This window comes from Xenopus tropicalis, chromosome 8, assembly GCF_000004195.4.
Source record: "Xenopus tropicalis strain Nigerian chromosome 8, UCB_Xtro_10.0, whole genome shotgun sequence".
Classification (NCBI taxonomy): domain Eukaryota; kingdom Metazoa; phylum Chordata; class Amphibia; order Anura; family Pipidae; genus Xenopus; species Xenopus tropicalis.
Window position 1 is genome coordinate 8,602,717 of NC_030684.2, and position 18,163 is coordinate 8,620,879.

The window sequence follows — 18,163 nt, forward strand, 5'->3', positions numbered from 1 at the left end:
GGGGTGGGTATGGTGCTGCGGATTTCGGAGCTGGCTGGTCCAGACCCCGCCAACAGTCTGAGGTGCTCTTGATCCGCCCCTTGCGGTCAGAAGTTTGGGGACCCCCTGTTCTAGACAATAGCAGTCCGCACGGAACAAGTTCTTGAACCCAGTCCGTACCGCCTACGGCCTTCAGACCAGCCAACCAGATCACTTTTTTACAAGCTTTGACCATACTCAACCCCCAGTATGCCTTATCCGGCAACCGGCACCACGGTAAACAGGGAAGTGCTGTTTACTGCAACCCGGACAGTGACATCATCAGATGTTGGGCAGGGTCAGCGATAAAATGTTTAGTTCGCAGTCGCTTGAAAACACTCACTCACCGCCAACCCGCAGACCCGACCCGCCTGCAGACTCCCATTAAGGAAACACACCCACCTGATTCGATGACATACGCTTTTCCTTTCCAGCAGCCCTTGGAATATCGCCACACTGGGCCAAAGTCCCGCCAACTGCCACGGCATAGCCCGGCGGATACCCACGGTGTGAAGGCTTCTGCTTTGCCTTCTTGCTGATTGTTAGAACAGGTACTCCATACGGCCCTTCTCTTCACCAGCAGCATCTCCCACTTCCTGAGCAAACCATCGGCCATGAAGTTCTCGGTTAGTCATTGAATAACTCCCACCACGCACTAAGGTAGTGAGTGAGGGTGCAAGTGCGGGCACTCTAACTCACCTGCCAGGGGCACACTGTTGAGGACCTACTGGATTCGATAAACACAAAGGCTGTAAAGAGTATATAAGCTTCTTTCTTCTATCGCTCGGGAATGGTGCCCTGTTAAACCAATGCAGGATTTTGTATTAGGATCATATTATTATCGGATAATTCACCGGTACAGAGAAGACTTCTCAGGGGCGAGTCAAAGCGATTAGCTGAGGGCTTTGCCGCTGAATCCAGGGCTGGGGCCCGCCATAGTGGGGGCTTTTGCATCTGGTAGAGGATGCAGGCCTAGTCACAGACAGTCATTTATTGGGCTGGGGGGGCTGTTTGTGCCTCTGTCAGGTAACTGGGAATGCCAGGGGGGCTGTAAGGGCCACAAGACAGTCACTATTTATTGGGCTGGGGGGGCTGTTTTGTGCCTCTGGTACTGGGAATGCCAGGGGGCTGTAAGGTCGCCACAGACAGTCACTATTTATTGGGCTGGGGGGCGGCTGTTTGTGCCTCTGGGCTACTGGAATGCCAGGGGGCTGTTAAAGTGCCACAGACAGTCCACTTTATTTGTTGGGCTGGGGGGGGCTGTTTGGCCTCTGGGTACGGGAATTGCCAGGGGGGTAAGGTGCACACAGACAGTCACGTATTTATTGGGCTGGGGGGGCTGGTTGGTGCCTCGAGTACTGGAATGCCAGGGGGGGGCTGTAAGGTGCCACAGACAGTCACTATTTATTGGGCTGGGGGGGGCTGTTTGTGCCTCTGGGTACTGGAATGCCAGGGGGGCTGTAAGGTGCCACCAGATCAGTCACTATTTATTGGGCTGGGGGGGCCTGTTTGTGCCTCTGGGTACTGGGAATGCACGGGGGCTGTAAGGTGCCACAGACAGTCACTATTTATTGGCGTGGGGGGGGGGGCTGTTTGTGCCTCTGGGTACTGGGAATGCCAGGGGGGCTGTAAGGTGCCACAGACAGTCATATTTATTGGGCTGGGAGGGGGCTGTTTGTGCCTCGTGGTACTGGGAATCGCGCGGGGCTGTAGGTTGCCACAGCACAGCACATATTATTGGTGGGGGCTGTTTGTGCCTACTGGGTACTGGAATGCAGGGGGCCTTGTAAGGTGCCACAGACAGTCATATTTATTGGGCGTGGGGGGCTGTTTGTGCCTCTGGGTACTGGAATGCCAGGTGGCTGTAAGGTGCCACAGACAGTCACCTATTTATTGGCGCTCTCGGTGCTGTTGTGCCTCGGATACTGGGATGCCAGGGGGGCTGTAAGGTGCCACAGACAGTCACTATTTATTCGGGCTGGGGGGGCTGTTTGTGCCTCTGGAGTACTGGGAATGCCAGGCGGGCTGTAAGGTGCCACACGACACCACATTTATTGGTGGGGGGGGCTGTTTGTGCCTCTGCGGTACTGGAATGCCAGGGGGCGCTGTAAGGGCTGCACAAACAGTCACTATTTATTTCGGCTGGGGGGGGCTGTTTGTGCCCTTCGTACTGGGAATGCCAAGGGGGCTGTAAGGCGTGCCACAACAGTCACTAATTTATTGGGCTGGGTGGGCTGTTTGTGCCTCTGGGTTACTGGAACAGAGATGCCCAAGCGCAGGGCGTGCTGCAACGGTCCACATAGACAGTACTCACATTTATTGGGCTGGGGGGGGCTGTTTGTGCCTCTGGGACTGAACACTAACACAAACCCAAAACTGGCGAGGGCCACGACGCAAGTGCCGGGGCTGTTAAGGTGCCACAACACTAACTCTCGGGCTGTTTGTCCTCGGGTACTGAATGCCAGGGGGGCCTTGTAAACAGACAGTCACTATTATGGGGCTGTGCACTCGTACAATTTCATCTGGGTAGGCGAGCACGGGCAGGGTGCCGACTGCCTTTTTGATGCCTCTGTTGTCACTCGCGGAATGCCAGGGCCGGCAGAGTAGGGGCTTGCTTACGGATTGCCACAGAGCCCAGACACGTATTTATTGGGCTCGTGGGGGCTGTTTGTGCCTCTGGGTACCTGGCGATGCCAGATGGGCGATGTAAGGTCTGCCCACCAATACAGCTCACTTATTATTGGCTGGGCCGGGCTGTTTGTGCCTCTGACGTAACTAGGGTGAATGCCAACGCAACGGCGCAGGGAGCATGTAAGTGCCAGCATCGTCCTTTCTATTGGGAGCTAGAGCATGGGGTGCTGTTTGCCTAGCTCTCACGGCAACATCCGGACAGAATACAACCGCGGGCAGACATGCGCACATGGGAACTGGCAAGGGCGTACTCGTCGGCACACGGGGTAGATTAGGCGTCCCACGCATTAATTGTCTTTCGCGGGCGCAAGGACTAATCTGCCAGAGCCCGTCCCGAGATACCATAAAACTATGGCACAAGCCCCTGTACTAAGCACAATTCAGCAGGAAACAGTCCCCCTAAGTTTGCTCATAGCCTGTACAGAGAGATACCATAAAACTATGGCACATAGGGATTCCCCTGTACTAAACACAATTCGGCAGGAACAGCCCCCTAAATTTGCTCATAGCCTGTTCAGACCTCTGATTCCGCTGCACCCACTCTACAGACAGTGAGACGGATATTAGGGGGTGTATGTGGTGCCAGACATACCTGCAGCTTCCCGGGTTGATAGCCCGACCTGTCTATGAAAGAGCCGTCTCTAAGCTGGCATTGGTCGATTAACCAGCTGATACTGTTGCACACAGACATTTTGTTCACGTAGACGTACTTCTCTATCTCCCCGAAGATTTTCAAGGCAAAAGCAGTTAACCTGCGAAGACAGTCATGGTGATTGGTCTACAGATTCAAACTGACCCTGCCTGACACTTTAAATCCATTATAAGTTATAGAAACTTCTAATCTTTGCAACATTTCAATTGGTCTTCATTTTGTGTTTGTTTTATCATTTTAGAATCATCTGTAAACAGAAACACTTGGCCTTTAATGGTCCAGCCATATTAAGTCTCATAACCAGATTTCTAATAGCCATTGGTTACGTAGGGCAGCCCCCAAGTTTTCAATTGGTCTTCATTTTTTATTTCTTTTAGTTTTTGAATTATTTGCCTTCTTCTTCTGACTCTTTCCAGCTTCCAAATGGGGGGGGGTCACTGACCCCGGCAGCCAAAGCTCTGTGGGGCTACAATTTTATTATTTGTTATTTTTTATTACTTATCCCCGCCTCTATTCATATTTCTGTCTCTCTTTCAAACCACTGCCTGGTTGCTAGGTGAAATTGGGTCCCTAGCAACCAGATAGCTGCTGAAATTTCAAACTGGAGAGCTGCTGCACAAAAAAAGCTAAATAATTAAAAAACTGCAAATAATAAAAAATGAAGACCAATTGCAAATTGTCTCAGAATAGCACTCTTTACATTTTCAATTGGTCTTCATTTTTTATTTCTTATAGTTTTTGAATTATTTGCCTCTTCTGACTCTTTCCAATTTCCAAATGGGGGGTCACTGACCCCGGCAGCCAAAAACCTATTGCTCTGTGAGGCTGCAATTGTATTATTATTATTAGTTTTTATTACTTATCCTTCTCTTTAGCCCCGCCTCTATTCATATTCCTGTCTCTCTTTCAAACCACTGCCTGGTCGCTAGGTTAAATTGGGTCCCTAGCAACCAGATAGCTGCTGAAATTCCAAACTGGAGAGCTGCTAAACAAAAAATGCAAATAATAAACAATAAAGACCAATTGCAAATTGTCTGAGAATAGCACTCATCATACTAAAAGCTAATATGAAGGTGAATAACCCCTTTTATCCCTTTCTATACGCGGCCGGCAGCGAATGGGCTTCAACTTCTGTTCCGAAGGCAAAAAACATATTCCCGTTTTCGTGGGGCTCATTTACAAGCGTTTAACTCACCATGCGCTGGGTTTGCCCTCCTTCCAAATACTGTAAGAGTAATCACTCCCTCTAAACGACAGGATACTATTCACGCCTTAAAAACATACAAGAGGGTGCTCAGATTAAAGGGGGAAGCTATGCCACTATATGAACTTGTAGCATGAACTGCAGTCTGGTTGCTGACATCACTGTCCCTAGCAACCAACCAAGGGGCTACAATAGATTTAACCCAGCAGCTTGCACTTACCTTCTCTCATTTTTCTCTGCATTTCGATCTGTGCAGCTAAGATGTTAGTCCCCAGCAAATCCCATCGCTTGCTCGTCTCCAGATAGTGGTACACGTAAAATATAGGGACCACCCGCATCAGCTCGGTCTCGGCGCTGGCCTTCGCAGATCATATCTCTCTCTCGTGTGGCGGATTTGGAGCTGGTGGTCCAGCCCGCCAACAGTCTGAGGGGCTCTTGATCCGGCCCCTTGGGTCAGAAGTTTGGGGACCCCTGTTCTAGACACTAGAGTCCTGCACGGAACCAAGTTTTGAAACCCAGTCCAGACCTACGGCCTTCAACCAGCAACCAGATTTTTTTACAAGCTTTGACCCACTACTCAACCCCCAGTTGCCTTATCCGCAACCGGACCACCGTGAAACAGGAAGTGCTGTTACTGCAACCCGGAAGTGACATCATCAGATGTGGGCAGGGTAGATAAAAATGTTTAGTTTCGCATTTGAAACTCCTACCCGCAACCCGCAGGTACCCGACCCGCTGCAGGACTCCATAAGGAACACACTCACCTGATTCGATGACATACGCTTCCCTTTCCAGGGCCCCTTTGACATATCGCACACTGGCCAAAGTCCCGTCCCAACTGGCCAGGGCATAGCCGGCGATAGCCAGGGTGAAGGTACTCTTTGCTTTCCTGATGTTGTTAGACAGGTACTCCTCGGCCCTTCTCATAGCAGCATTCACTTCCTGAGACAAACATACGGCCATGAAGGTTTCATTACAGTGAGTGTGAGTGTGAGTGAGGGTGCAAGTGCGGGCACTTAACTCACCTCCAGGGGGCACATGTGGAAGGACTTCTGGATTCCGATAAACACAAAGGCTGTGAGATATAAGCTTCTTTCTTCTGATTCGCTGGGAATGGTGCCCTGTAAACCAATTGCATGGATTTTGTATTAGGATATTATTATGGGATTTCACCGGTACAGAGAGATAAGGAACTTGCCATGCCAGGGGGGCTGTAAGGTGCCAAAGACAGTCACTATTTATTGGGCTGGGGGGGCTGTTTGTGCCTCTGGGTACTGGGAATGCCAGGGGGGCTGTAAGGTGCCACAGACAGTCACTATTTATTGGGCTGGGGGGGGGCTGTTTGTGCCTCTGGGTACTGGGAATGCCAGGGGGGCTGTAAGGTGCCACAGACAGTCACTATTTATTGGGCTGGGGGGGCTGTTTGTGCCTCTGGGTACTGGGAATGCCAGGGGGGCTGTAAGGTGTCCTCGACCCTCTTCGATCTTCGATTTTTTTCTAAATACTCTTCTGGGTCTCTTATGAACAAAGTGGAGTCCAATCCCGCAATCAGATTCCCCCTCTAACTCATACTTTAACGCACTCCTCCTTCCTCAGCCCCGGTACATGGCACGTTAGGGCCCCGTTAACCATAGCAACAAGGCAAGGGGGCTGTATACAAAATCTGATTTTTTAAATGTTACTTAACTGTTTCCAAAGGCCTCTGGAACCTTTTCCCCACGTCATATATAGCCGTGTCAACCGCAGATAAAGCCACTAATGACTTCGACGGCCCTGAAACCTTCAGGTTAAACTTCTGCCCGGGTTTAAGCGTTGTTTCCCTTGTAGACAATTCTACCTAAATGCATGGGACAGAGTAATACAAAGAGTGTCGGCATTTATAGTACAGGTATGGGATCCCTTATCCAGAAACCCGTTATCCAGAAAGTTCCGAATTACGGAAAGCCCATCTCCCATAGACTCCATTATAAGCAAATAATTCTAATTTTTAAAAATGATTCCTTTTTCCTCTGTAATAATAAAACAGAACTTTATACTTGATCCCAACTAAGATATAATTACCCCTTATTGGGGGCAGAACAGCCCTATTGGGTTTATTTCATGGTTAAATGATTCCCTTTTCTCTGTAATAATAAAACAGTACCTGTACTTGATCCCAACTAAGATATAATTACCCCTTATTGGGGCAGAACAGTCCTATTGGGTTATTTCATGGTTAAATGATTCCCTTTTCTCTGTAATAATAAAACAGTACCTGTACTTGATCCCAACTAAGATATAATTACCCTTATTGGGGCAGAACAGCCCTAATTGGGGTTTATTTAATGGTTAAATGATTCCCTTTTCTCTGTAATAATAAAACAGTACTGTACTTGATCCCAACTAAGATATAATTACCCCTTATTGGGGGCAGAACAGCCCTATTGGGTTTATTTCATGGTTAAATGATTCCCTTTTCTCTGTAATAATAAAACAGTACCTGTACTGATCCCAACTAAGATATAATTACCCCTTATTGGGGGTAAAACAGCCCTATTGGGTTTATTCAATATTTAAATGATTTTTAGTAGACTTAAATTATGGAGCTCCAAATTATGGAAAGATCCCTTATCCGGAATACCCCAGGTCCCGAGCATTCTGGATAACAGGTCCCATACCTGTATAAGGGTAATACAACTCTAATGTACATTAATATTACTGAAATGTAACATGTTGCCACAAACAGTAAGTTGGCTTTATACTCACTGTTTGATGGTTTACACAGCTCTCCACAACGTCCAACCAGATGGAGTCGGCAACCAGCTCGGCAGTGGCATCTCCAGTCACAATGTAATAGACCAGAAGGCGCACAGAGGGAACCATATCCGAAGTTATTGGTAGGGTTAGGCTTTGAGAGTCAGAACCCTCCACTCTTTGTACTGTTCCAAAATTCAATATCTTCCCCTTTGATATGAGCTTGATAAAAAAAAAGAAATATAGATAGGATCTGTGCCACTGTGACAGAATGCTCTGTTATACAGATAGCTAGAATCTCAGCCATAAAGCAGGGCAGGACTGCTGCTTACAATGGGGGGGATCAGATAGGATCTGTGCCACTGTGACAGAATGCTCTGTTATACAGATAGCTAGAAATCTCAGCCATAAATGCAGGGCAGGACTGCTGCTTACAATGGGGGGATCAGATAGGAATCTGTGCCACTGTGACAGAATGCTCTGTTTATATCAGATAGCTAGAATCTCAGCCATAAAGCAGGGCAGGACTGCTGCTTACAATGGGGGGATCAGATAGGATCTGTGCCACTGTGACAGAATGCTCTGTTATACAGATAGCTAGAATCTCAGCCATAAAGCAGGGCAGGACTGCTGCTTACAATGGGGATCAGATAGGATCTGTGCCACTGTGACAGAATGCTCTGTTATACAGATAGCTAGAATCTCAGCCATAAAGCAGGGCAGGACTGCTGCTTACAATGGGGGGATCAGATAGGATCTGTGCCACTGTGACAGAATGCTCTGTTATACAGATAGCTAGAATCTCAGCATAAAGCAGGGCAGGACTGCTGCTTACATGGGGGGATCAGATAGGATCTGTTGCCACTGTGACAGAATCTCTGTTATACAGATAGCTAGAATCTCAGCCATAAAGCAGGGCAGGACTGCTGCTTACAATGGGGGGGATCAGATAGGACTGTGCACTGTGACAGAATGCTCTGTTATACAGATAGCTAGAATCTCAGCCATAAAGCAGGGCAGGACTGCTGCTTACAATGGGGGATCAGATAGGATCTGTGCCACTGTGACAGAATGCTCTGTTTATACAGATAGCTAGAATCTCAGCCATAAAGCAGGGCAGGACTGCTGGCTTACAATGGGGGGATCAGATAGGATCTGTGCCACCTGTGACAGAATGCTCTGTTATACAGATAGCTAGAATCTCAGCCATAAAGCAGGCAGGACTGCTGCTTACAATAGGGGGATCAGATAGGATCTGTGCCACTGTGACAGAATGCTCTGTTATAACAGATAGCTAGAATCTCAGCCATAAAGCAGGGCAGGACTGGCTGCTTACAATGGGGGGATCAGATAGGATCTGTGCCACTGTGACAGAATGCTCTGTTATACAGATAGCTAGAATCTCAGCCATAAAGCAGGGCAGGACTGCTGCTTACAATGGGGGGATCAGATAGGATCTGTGCCACTGTGACAGAATGCTCTGTTATACAGATAGCTTAGAATCTCAGCCATAAAGCAGGGCAGGACTGCTGCTTACAATGGGGGGATCAGATAGGATCTGTGCCACTGTGACAGAATGCTCTGTTATACAGATAGCTAGAATCTCAGCCATAAAGCAGGGCAGAACTGCTGCTTACAATGGGGGGGATCAGATAGGATCTGTGCCACTGTGACAGAATGCTCTGTTATACAGATAGCTAGAATCTCAGCCATAAAGCAGGGCAGGAACTGCTGCTTACAATGGGGGGATCAGATAGGATCTGTGCCACTGTGACAGAATGCTCTGTTATACAGATAGCTAGAATCTCAGCCATAAAGCAGGGCAGGACTGCTGCTTACAATGGGGGGATCAGATAGGATCTGTGCCACTGTGACAGAATGCTCTGTATACAGATAGATAGAATCTCAGCCATAAAGCAGGGCAGGACTGCTGCTTACAATGGGGGGATCAGATAGGATCTGTGCCACTGTGACAGAATGCTCTGTTATACAGATAGCTAGAATCTCAGCCATAAAGCAGGGCAGGACTGCTGCTTACAATGGGGGGGGATCAGATAGGATCTGTGCCACTGTGACAGAATGCTCTGTTATACAGATAGATAGAATCTCAGCCATAAAGCAGGGCAGGACTGCTGCTTACAATGGGGGGATCAGATAGGATCTGTGCCACTGTGACAGAATGCTCTGTTATACAGATAGCTAGAATCTCAGCCATAAAGCAGGGCAGGACTGCTGCTTACAATAGGGGGGGTATCAGATAGGATCTGTGCAGAACACTTTAACAGGGGGAGCGCTCTAGTCGCTCTAGTGTAAATGAAAGTAAATCCTCACCAGGTAGCTGTAATGCCTCAGCTTGGCAATGTACGGGCTGTTTGGAACTAAATGGATGGTAAGGAAGCTGCCAACATGCAGAACTTCTTTTTCTCTGGCCCAGTTTATATACAGATAGCTCTTGGTAAGGGACTGGTAAGAAACTGCCACGTGATTAACTGTCGCCTGGTTATCCTCTGGGAGGCTGCCATCATCTGTCGTTATCTGCAAAACCACAAAAGAAAAGATCTGCTTAGAACTGACCAGTGAAACATGAGATCACTCTTTACTGCTCACAAGACATTCCCCTTTCCAATAACTTAATTTCAGCCGACTGTAGCCACGATGAACAGCAGGTGGCGATGTTGTTTCATATACCCTTAAAGGAGTCGGAAAATGCTCCTTATGGGTGCTATGCTCCATACTTCATGATTGGTCAAGACCATGTAATGAGCTCATCGAATCCCAACATGGCTGCTGGGGGGTGGGGCATGTTAAGGCGCCCTGTAAAAACTGCCAATATCTTAAAAACTTGCACTCACTTTGAAATCCAGAGATGAGATGTCGGATGGGATATTTAAGACAAACACGCCCGTTCCATCCCTTTTGTCCGAACTCATCCTCAGCCGCCCACCAGTTAAGGGTTCCGAGGTTCCATCTTCTTTAACCATATCCCCGGATAGGACTAGGGGTATGTTCCCAACGGGTTTATCCATTGTGTCTCGCAGTTGAACCTGGCCAAAGAAGAACCGGAGAGATTGGTCAGTTTTGAGCCGCAATCAAAGTCCTCACACTTGAGTGTTAGCACTGCGGCGGCCATTTTGTAACGCCAAGCAAGACACCAATGAAAGATAATAGAGATGTTCCATCAGACAGCAGGAGTAATATTCGTCTTCCAATGCTGGGAAACTGCCCTAGAAACGCATTTTTATATTGGATTCACATTGCGTGGCCCTAAATTAAAAATCCCAGAAGCCTTCGGGAAGAGCCCCAAACCAACCTTGATATAATACGGTAATGTCGGCTTCACATAGAGCGGAGTCCCGACAAGCTTGAAGGTGTAGGGGCTTAGAACGAACTTGACGTCGACATTTTCACTCTCCTCTGTGCGGCCTGAGAAAGGAACACAATTATATATTATTGTTGTATATAAGTAATAGGCATGGTTGTGCCACCCCTGGGGGGGCCTCCGCCATCTGGCGGAGTCACTGATGAACCTCCCTCTACCCTTATTACTAACCAGCCATGCAGCAGGGGGAGTCTATGATTGGCCAGTTATATCTGGATGAGTTGGCGAGCCTTCATCAGTGGACAAGGTCAACCAAACCCAGTCTGTGGGGGACCCATGTTGTGTTTGATCGCCAAACGGATGGTAGAAAGGGGTCAAAGTTCTCCCTATGTGATTGGGCAGACCTACTTACTCATTCAGGCCTTCTTGTTGGGTGCACAATGGTCCTACAAGGAATGGTGCACAGTACTACAACCCAGGACTTAAAAGCATTCTGCAGCTCCAATATTGTTTAGTAACCAAGACACCAGACCATATGGCCATGGTCTTTGGAACGTTGACTTCTAGCTTGGCAACAAAACAGTAGCACACTAACCCCACACCTTTTCAAGTCCACATCCCACCAAAACAAGAGACCATATGGCCATTGTCTTGGGATGTTGACTTGTAGTTTGGCTACAAAACAGTAGCACACTAACCCCACACCTTTTCAAGTCCACATCCCACCAAAACAAAGACGCATATGGCCATGTGTCTTGGGATGTTGACTTGTAGTTTGGCTACAAAACAGTAGCACACTAACCCCACACCTTTTCAAGTCCACATCCCACCAAAACAAAGACCATGTGGCCATTGTCTTGGATGTTGACTTGTAGTTTGGCTACAAAACAGTAGCACACTAACCCCACACTTTTCAAGTCCACATCCCACCAAAACAAAGACCATATGGCCATTGTCTTGGATGTTGACTTGTAGTTTGGCTACAAACAGTAGCACACTAACCCCAACCCTTTTCCAAGTCCACATCCCACCAAACAAAGACCATATGGCCATTGTCTTGGGATGTTGACTTGTAGGTTTGGCTACAAAACAGTAGCACACCAAACCTCACACCTTTTCAAGTCCACATCCCACAAAACAAAGACCATATGGCCATTGTCTTGGGATTGTGACTTGTAGTTTGGCTACAAAACAGTAGCACACCAACCTCACACCCTTTTCAAGTCCACATCCTACCAAAACAAGACCATGTGGCCCTTGTCTTGGATGTTGACTTGTAAGTTTGGGCTACAAAACAGTAGCACACTAACCCCACACCTTTTCAAGTCCACATCCCACCAAAACAAAGACCATATGGCCATTGTCTTGGGATGTTGACTTGTAGTTTGGCTACAAAACAGTAGCACACCAACCTCACACCTTTTCAAGTCCACATCCCACCAAAACAAAGACCATATGGCCATTGTCTTGGGATGTGACTTGTAGTTTGGCTGCAAAACAAGTAGCACACTAACCCCACACCTTTTCAAGTCCACATCCCACCAAAACAAAGACCATATGGTCTTCTAACCCTAGAAAACCCTGGAAAACAGGCAGAAACCAAAGCTACGCAGGCCAAAGCAGTGAGCCGGATCAAACATACATGGGGCTAAAGGGCAACCCTGGCTTAACTCCTCACACTTTAGCTTCTATAGCTCAGTACAAAAGGGGCTCAAGTTACTGTGGCCAAGAAAGTTGACATGACTGAGGTAGGACTACCTTAGCCACCCATTAATCAATAGATCCAGGTCTGGACTGGGCTTCAAAAATAGACCCTGGTATTTCAAGTACACAGAGGCCCCAAAAGCCCCCCACAAGCCCATTAAATATTGACTGTTTATGGCATCTTAGAGCAGCCCCTTTGGCATTTGCCAGAACCCACAGATTGCCAGTCCAGACCTGCATAGATCCAAAAGTTCCAGGCATCTCTGCTCTGAAAGTTTCATCTGCTTTGTAGAAGTACAGGCCTTTTTAGTGGTAACTATTTGGAGCACCCCCCTCACTAATTAGATAGCATATAATGGTCATTACCTGTAGACTCCTCAACAGAACACAGTAATGTACAATAAGATCCACTGATTTCTTCCAGTGATGAGTATCCCAGCTCCTCCACTGCTTTTTGGCTGTTAAACTGGAAGATGCTTTCTCCGTTGAACATCTGGGAACAAACAGGCCACCAATAGACTGTGAATATATGCAGCATATTAATCAACACTCAAGCAACAACTTAAACCTTCAACTGAACCATTAATACTGGGGTACCTCCGTCGAACCAATAAATGACTCTAGAAATGTTGGATGGCTAATATAAAAAGACTTGGAAATCTCAGAGGCTGTGGGGTTAACCCTCCTATAGAAAACATAAGGCTTATGTGTTTTTATTTTTCTTACCGACTGCAAATCGATGGATTTAGGCAACATCGTTCTCTCGCCATCTTGGATTAGCCCATAACGAATGTAGACTTTTGCATTGTCAACAAGTTTCTTAAAATAGTAGCTGTAAAAAAAAGCCGTAGAACCAGTGGTTACTGAACGATGGCTCCTCCCAGAGGAGGGTCTAAAGCAGCAGTGGCTCCTCCCAAGACGCTTCAGAGCAAGTGTATAGGTTGAACCCAGTCTTAAGGTGGCCATACACGCCAAGTGAGGGGATATTCTCCCGATATCCCCACCTAGGGGTGGGCGATATCAGGCTAATCGGTCACTTGGCCTTGGGGCCAAACGATCAAATTAGAACGACAGGTATAGGCATCAGTCGTTCGGGGACTGCATCAATGAGCCCGACGTAGTCCCCGATCAGACTGATTTTTAAACCTGCCCGATTTCAGGCCAGATGTTGGTCGGGCAGGCCCGTCGTTAGTGCCCATACACGGGCTGAATCGGTCTAAGAGGCCGATATCGGCAGCTAGGATTGGCCTGTGGTAATGGCCACCTTTTATGATCAATTAGTGTGAGATTTGGGGCAAATGCCCAACAGCCGATGATTTAGTACCCTTTAGTGCAAGTTGTTGTTTTTAATGGTATAAATAAAGATCTTTTACTTTTACAGTCTGTGGATCTCCAGAGTGCCTGTTGCCCCATTTCTTCCAGTGTTACTTCGGTTGGTCTGCTCCCTCGAACTAAAGGTGCCCATATACCTTCAGATCCGCTTGCTTGGCGATGTCGCCAAACGAGCAGATCTTCTCTCGATATCCCCCCCTACGGGTGGGCGATATCGGGAGAATCCAGGCTAATTCGGTCGTTTGGCAAAGTCGGTTCGGGGTCCGCATAAAGCAGCCGATGTGGTCCCCGATCCGACTAGATTTTTTTAACCTACCCGATCGATATCTGGCCGATTTCAGGTCAGATATCGGTTGGGCAGGCCCATCGGTAGTGCCCATGACACACTGGCCCGTGTATGGGGGACCTTAAGGGTCTGGAGCTGGTGTACCTGGACCACCGTATCAACATTGGTGAGTTTTCTTCTATGATTTGTTGTTTCTATTGCCCTTTATTATTGTTTTTTTGACCAAATGCCTAAAGGTGGCCAGACATGAGCCAATGGGATACATTCTCCAACTACTGGTTCTTCCTCCTAAACTGTGTTTTGGTGGTGTTCCCCTAGGGTGCCATTACCTTGCTCTTACTGTGATGGTAAAACTCTGTGAATTTGTCATAGCAAATAAAGTTCTTCTCCGGTTCTATCGAACGAAGAACTTCGGCAAAACTGTAACCAAATGGAAAGAGAGGTAAGTACTAAAGGAAAACAGTCCTTGGTATAAGGACCCATGCTTTAGGGGGGGTAGCAAAGGAGAATACCGTATTCTTTTCACTTCAATTTTGCTGTGCCGGACGTGGTGAAATCCTTTCCATAGGCGGCCTCAATGGTCCACATGCCGAATCTAAGGGGGAAAAATAAAATTTAAATACAGGCTTGCTCTTTAACAAGGGCAGAGTTTTACGTGGTGTTTTGCAGGCATGTTGGAGGAGGGTAAAAATCCTCAAACTTACAGCATATGGGGGAAAAATACATCACTTGTACCAAAGCTTTTATATTAGTTTGATTATGGAACTATTTTACGGATATTATTAGAAAACTGATAATTAGCCAGGCTGCCTCTATAGCAGTGCTTTGGGGCTTTCTTTTCATGTATTTTCATATTGGGGTAACAGTCATTCTGCTATAGTTCCAGGGATACCCAGGGCACAATAAGCACTCACCCCAAATCCCCCCCCTAACTGGCCTTCAGGCTGGGCCCCTTAGCCCATAACAAGGTTACAGATATATAGAAACATTGGGGTAACAGTCACCCTGCTATAGTTCCAGGGGTACCCAGGGCACAAATAAGCACTCACACCAAATCCCCCCCTAACTGGCCTTTAGGATGGCCCCCTTAGCCCATAACAAGGTTACAGATATATAGAAACATTGGGGTAACAGTCACCCTGCTATAGTTCCAGGGGTACCCAGGGCACAAATAAGCACTCACCCCAAATCCCCCCCTAACTGGCCTTCAGGCTGGGCCCCCTTAGCCCATAACAAGGTTACAGATATATAGAAACATTGGGGTAACAGTCACCCCGCTATAGTTCCAGGGGTACCCAGGGCACAAATAAGCACTCACCCCAAATCCCCCCTAACTGGCCTTCAGGCTGGGCCCCCCTTAGCCCATAACAAGGTTACAGATATATAGAAACATTGGGGTAACAGTCACCCTGCTATAGTTCCAGGGGTACCCAGGGCAGCAAATAAACACTCACCCCAAATCCCCCCCCTAACTGGCCTTCAGGCTGGGCCCCCTTAGCCCATAACAAGGTTACAGATATATAGAAACATTGGGGTAACAGTCACCCCGCTATAGTTCCAGGGGTACCCAGGGCACAAATAGCACTCACCCCAAATCCCCCTAACTGGCCTTCAGGCTGGGCCCCTTAGCCATAACAAGGTTACAGATATATAGAAACATTGGGGTAACAGTCACCCGCTATAGTTCCAGGGGTACCCAGGGCACAAATAAGCACTCCCCCAAATCCCCCCCTAACTGGCCTTCAGGCTGGGCCCCCTTAGCCCATAACAAGGTTACAGATATATAGAAACATTGGGGTAACAGTCACCCTGCTATAGTTCCAGGGGTACCCAGGGCACAAATAAGCACTCACCCCAAATCCCCCCTAACTGGCCTTCAGGCTGGGCCCCCTTAGCCATAACAAGGTTATATAAATATTGGGATTCGGTGCATCCCTAATAAAAATGGATAAACGGAATACGGTACTTCGGATTGGCTGGTATCTTGAAAGCAGGGAAGGAAATAATTCCAGTCAAATCGTCTTCCTCTATAGAATCCACTTTCACTTCCTCTGGATCCTGAAAAAACACACAATTTCCCATTAGAGGAGCAGTTTAACCTTTAAATTAACTACTAGTATGAATACAGACAGTGACATTCTAAAACAGTTTGCCCATTGGCCTTCATTTTTTGTGGTTTTCAGTTTGGAATTAAGCTGGTTGCTAGGGTCCAATTTCCCCTAGCAACCAGGAAGTGTGCAAAAGAGAACGGAAGATGAAAAAGAGGAGGGCTTGAATAGAAAGATAAGTTGTAAAATTAACAATAACAATAAAATTGTAGCACTTTTTTTTTTCCAACGGAGGTCAGCGAAGAGGAAGAAAGAGGCAATTATTTTGAAGAAGATGAAGGCAATTATTTGGAAAACTAAAAGGAAGACCAATTGATAAGAAAGTTGCTAAGAAGGCTAATTTATATGGTGAAGGTGAGCAGAACCCCTAGATTCTGGGATGGCAGTGGATGTGATCAATTTAGACTTCTTGAAAAGCATTACATTCAAGGCTATTGAGCTCTTAGGACCTACAGACAGGGCCGCCATCAGGGGGTAAGGGGTACAGCCGTCCCGGGCCCGGACGATTTTAACTTTAAAAGGGGCCGCGCTGCTACAGTTTTCTTAGCTCGGGCCCCCCTTTAATCTGTTCCGGGCCCTGTCATGGTGGTCAGCGGTAATCCTATTGGTCGCGCCCCGTGCGTACATGCACGTCAGTACGCACGGGGCGCAACCTTATAAAAGGGCCTGGCGTCGTTCGGCACTCAGAAGTGCAGTGCTGTTGGGAACGAAGGACCTCAGCTCGCCGGGGGAGCCGTCGCCGGAGGATTGTGCTGTGTGGCTACCAATGTACTAGGTTTTCTGGCTACAATGTACTAGGAGGTTTGCTGGCTACCAATTGTACCTAGGGGGGTTTTGCTACCAATGTACTAGGGTTTTCTGGCTACCAATGTACTAGGGGGGTTTTGCTGGCTACCAATGTACTTAGGGGTTTTCTGGCTACAATGTACTAGGGGTTCTGGCTACCAATACTAGGGGGTTTCTGGCCTACCAATGTACTAGGGGGGTTTCTGGCTACCAATGTACTAGGGGGGTTTTCTGGCTACCAATGTACTAGGGGGTTTTCTGGCTACCAATGTACTAGGGGGTTTCTGGCTACCAATGTCTAGGGGGTTTTCTGGCTACCAATGTACTAGGGGGGTTTTCTGGCTACCAATGTACTGAGGGGGTTTTGCTGGCTCCAATGTACTAGGGGGGCACTGCTGGCTACCAATGTACTAGGGGGGGCCCTGCTGGCTACCAATGTACTAGGGGGGCCCTGCTTGCTACCAATGTACTAGGGGGGGCACTGCTGGCTACCAATGTACTAGGGGGCACTGCGCGCGCACCAATGTCTCATATCTGTGAGTCCTTTGTATTTGTGGGAGGGGGCCAGAAATTTTTTTTTGTGAGGGCCCGTGATTTCTGATGGCGGCCCTGCCTACAGATATTGGTATATACTGTATATATATGTGAGTGTATAGATAGCCTGTATAAATAAGTGTATATATGTGCACTTGGAAGGGTTGAACTTGATGGACTTTGATCTTTTTCAACCCAACGGGAAGTAGGTGGGGTTTGTCAGGAAGTAGGTGGGTTTTGTCAGGCCTGATCTTTAATATCCCCAAGCCTGGCAAAACCCCACCTACTTCCCAAACAAGCCCTGCCTCTTTGAGGTCCGTGATTGAGGACCATGCCGCCTACATAGGATGAAAACCGTCATTATTATTATGGCACCATTTTCCCTACAGATAAAACAGGAAAAAATCCGGACCTTAAACGTCATACGACTTTCCTTCTCCCCGGTTTCAGCTCTTCGTCCATAGAGTAACTCTGATCTTCACTGTAAAACAAAGCGATTGCAACATAAATACTAAATATACAGTAAATGTGCAGCATTTTGGAATATACACAAATACTCAAAGATTTAGTTAACCCTTTATGTTCCGAATCCAGGGCACTGACATGAGAGTACCAGCCCCGACTATTCTACGTTCCTGCGTTTCTCATTGGTGTATGCCATGCTATGATCTTATTGGTTGTAAGATCAAATGGGGTTAAACGGGTAAGGAAAGAGCTGTACCGGACTGGTCGGGGTATAAAACGGCTTGTCGGTTTGAATGAAGAGGAATCCATTTCGATACGACACGACCTTGCT

At 47.5% G+C, this 18,163-nt stretch overlaps 1 protein-coding gene across 1 annotated transcript in view; it reads right to left on the minus strand.

The window, feature by feature from the left end:
* c5 (complement component 5) overlaps nt 1-18,163 on the minus strand; it is a gene marked incomplete in the record, with an annotated part of 50,125 nt that overhangs the window by 18,621 nt on the left and 13,341 nt on the right. Inside the window, 30 exon segments of the mRNA NM_001204059.1 lie at nt 421-439; nt 441-463; nt 466-469; nt 471-476; nt 478-490; nt 492-496; nt 499-508; nt 510-514; nt 516-523; nt 526-534; nt 536-539; nt 541-556; nt 558-564; nt 566-576; nt 579-592; nt 594-614; nt 718-731; nt 733-752; nt 755-777; nt 779-797; nt 799-803; nt 805-816; nt 3,302-3,461; nt 4,557-4,632; nt 4,786-4,928; nt 4,930-4,934; nt 6,231-6,237; nt 6,240-6,242; nt 6,245-6,402; nt 7,311-7,520. Of these exon segments, the coding sequence (NP_001190988.1) occupies nt 421-439; nt 441-463; nt 466-469; nt 471-476; nt 478-490; nt 492-496; nt 499-508; nt 510-514; nt 516-523; nt 526-534; nt 536-539; nt 541-556; nt 558-564; nt 566-576; nt 579-592; nt 594-614; nt 718-731; nt 733-752; nt 755-777; nt 779-797; nt 799-803; nt 805-816; nt 3,302-3,461; nt 4,557-4,632; nt 4,786-4,928; nt 4,930-4,934; nt 6,231-6,237; nt 6,240-6,242; nt 6,245-6,402; nt 7,311-7,520 (1,030 nt within the window).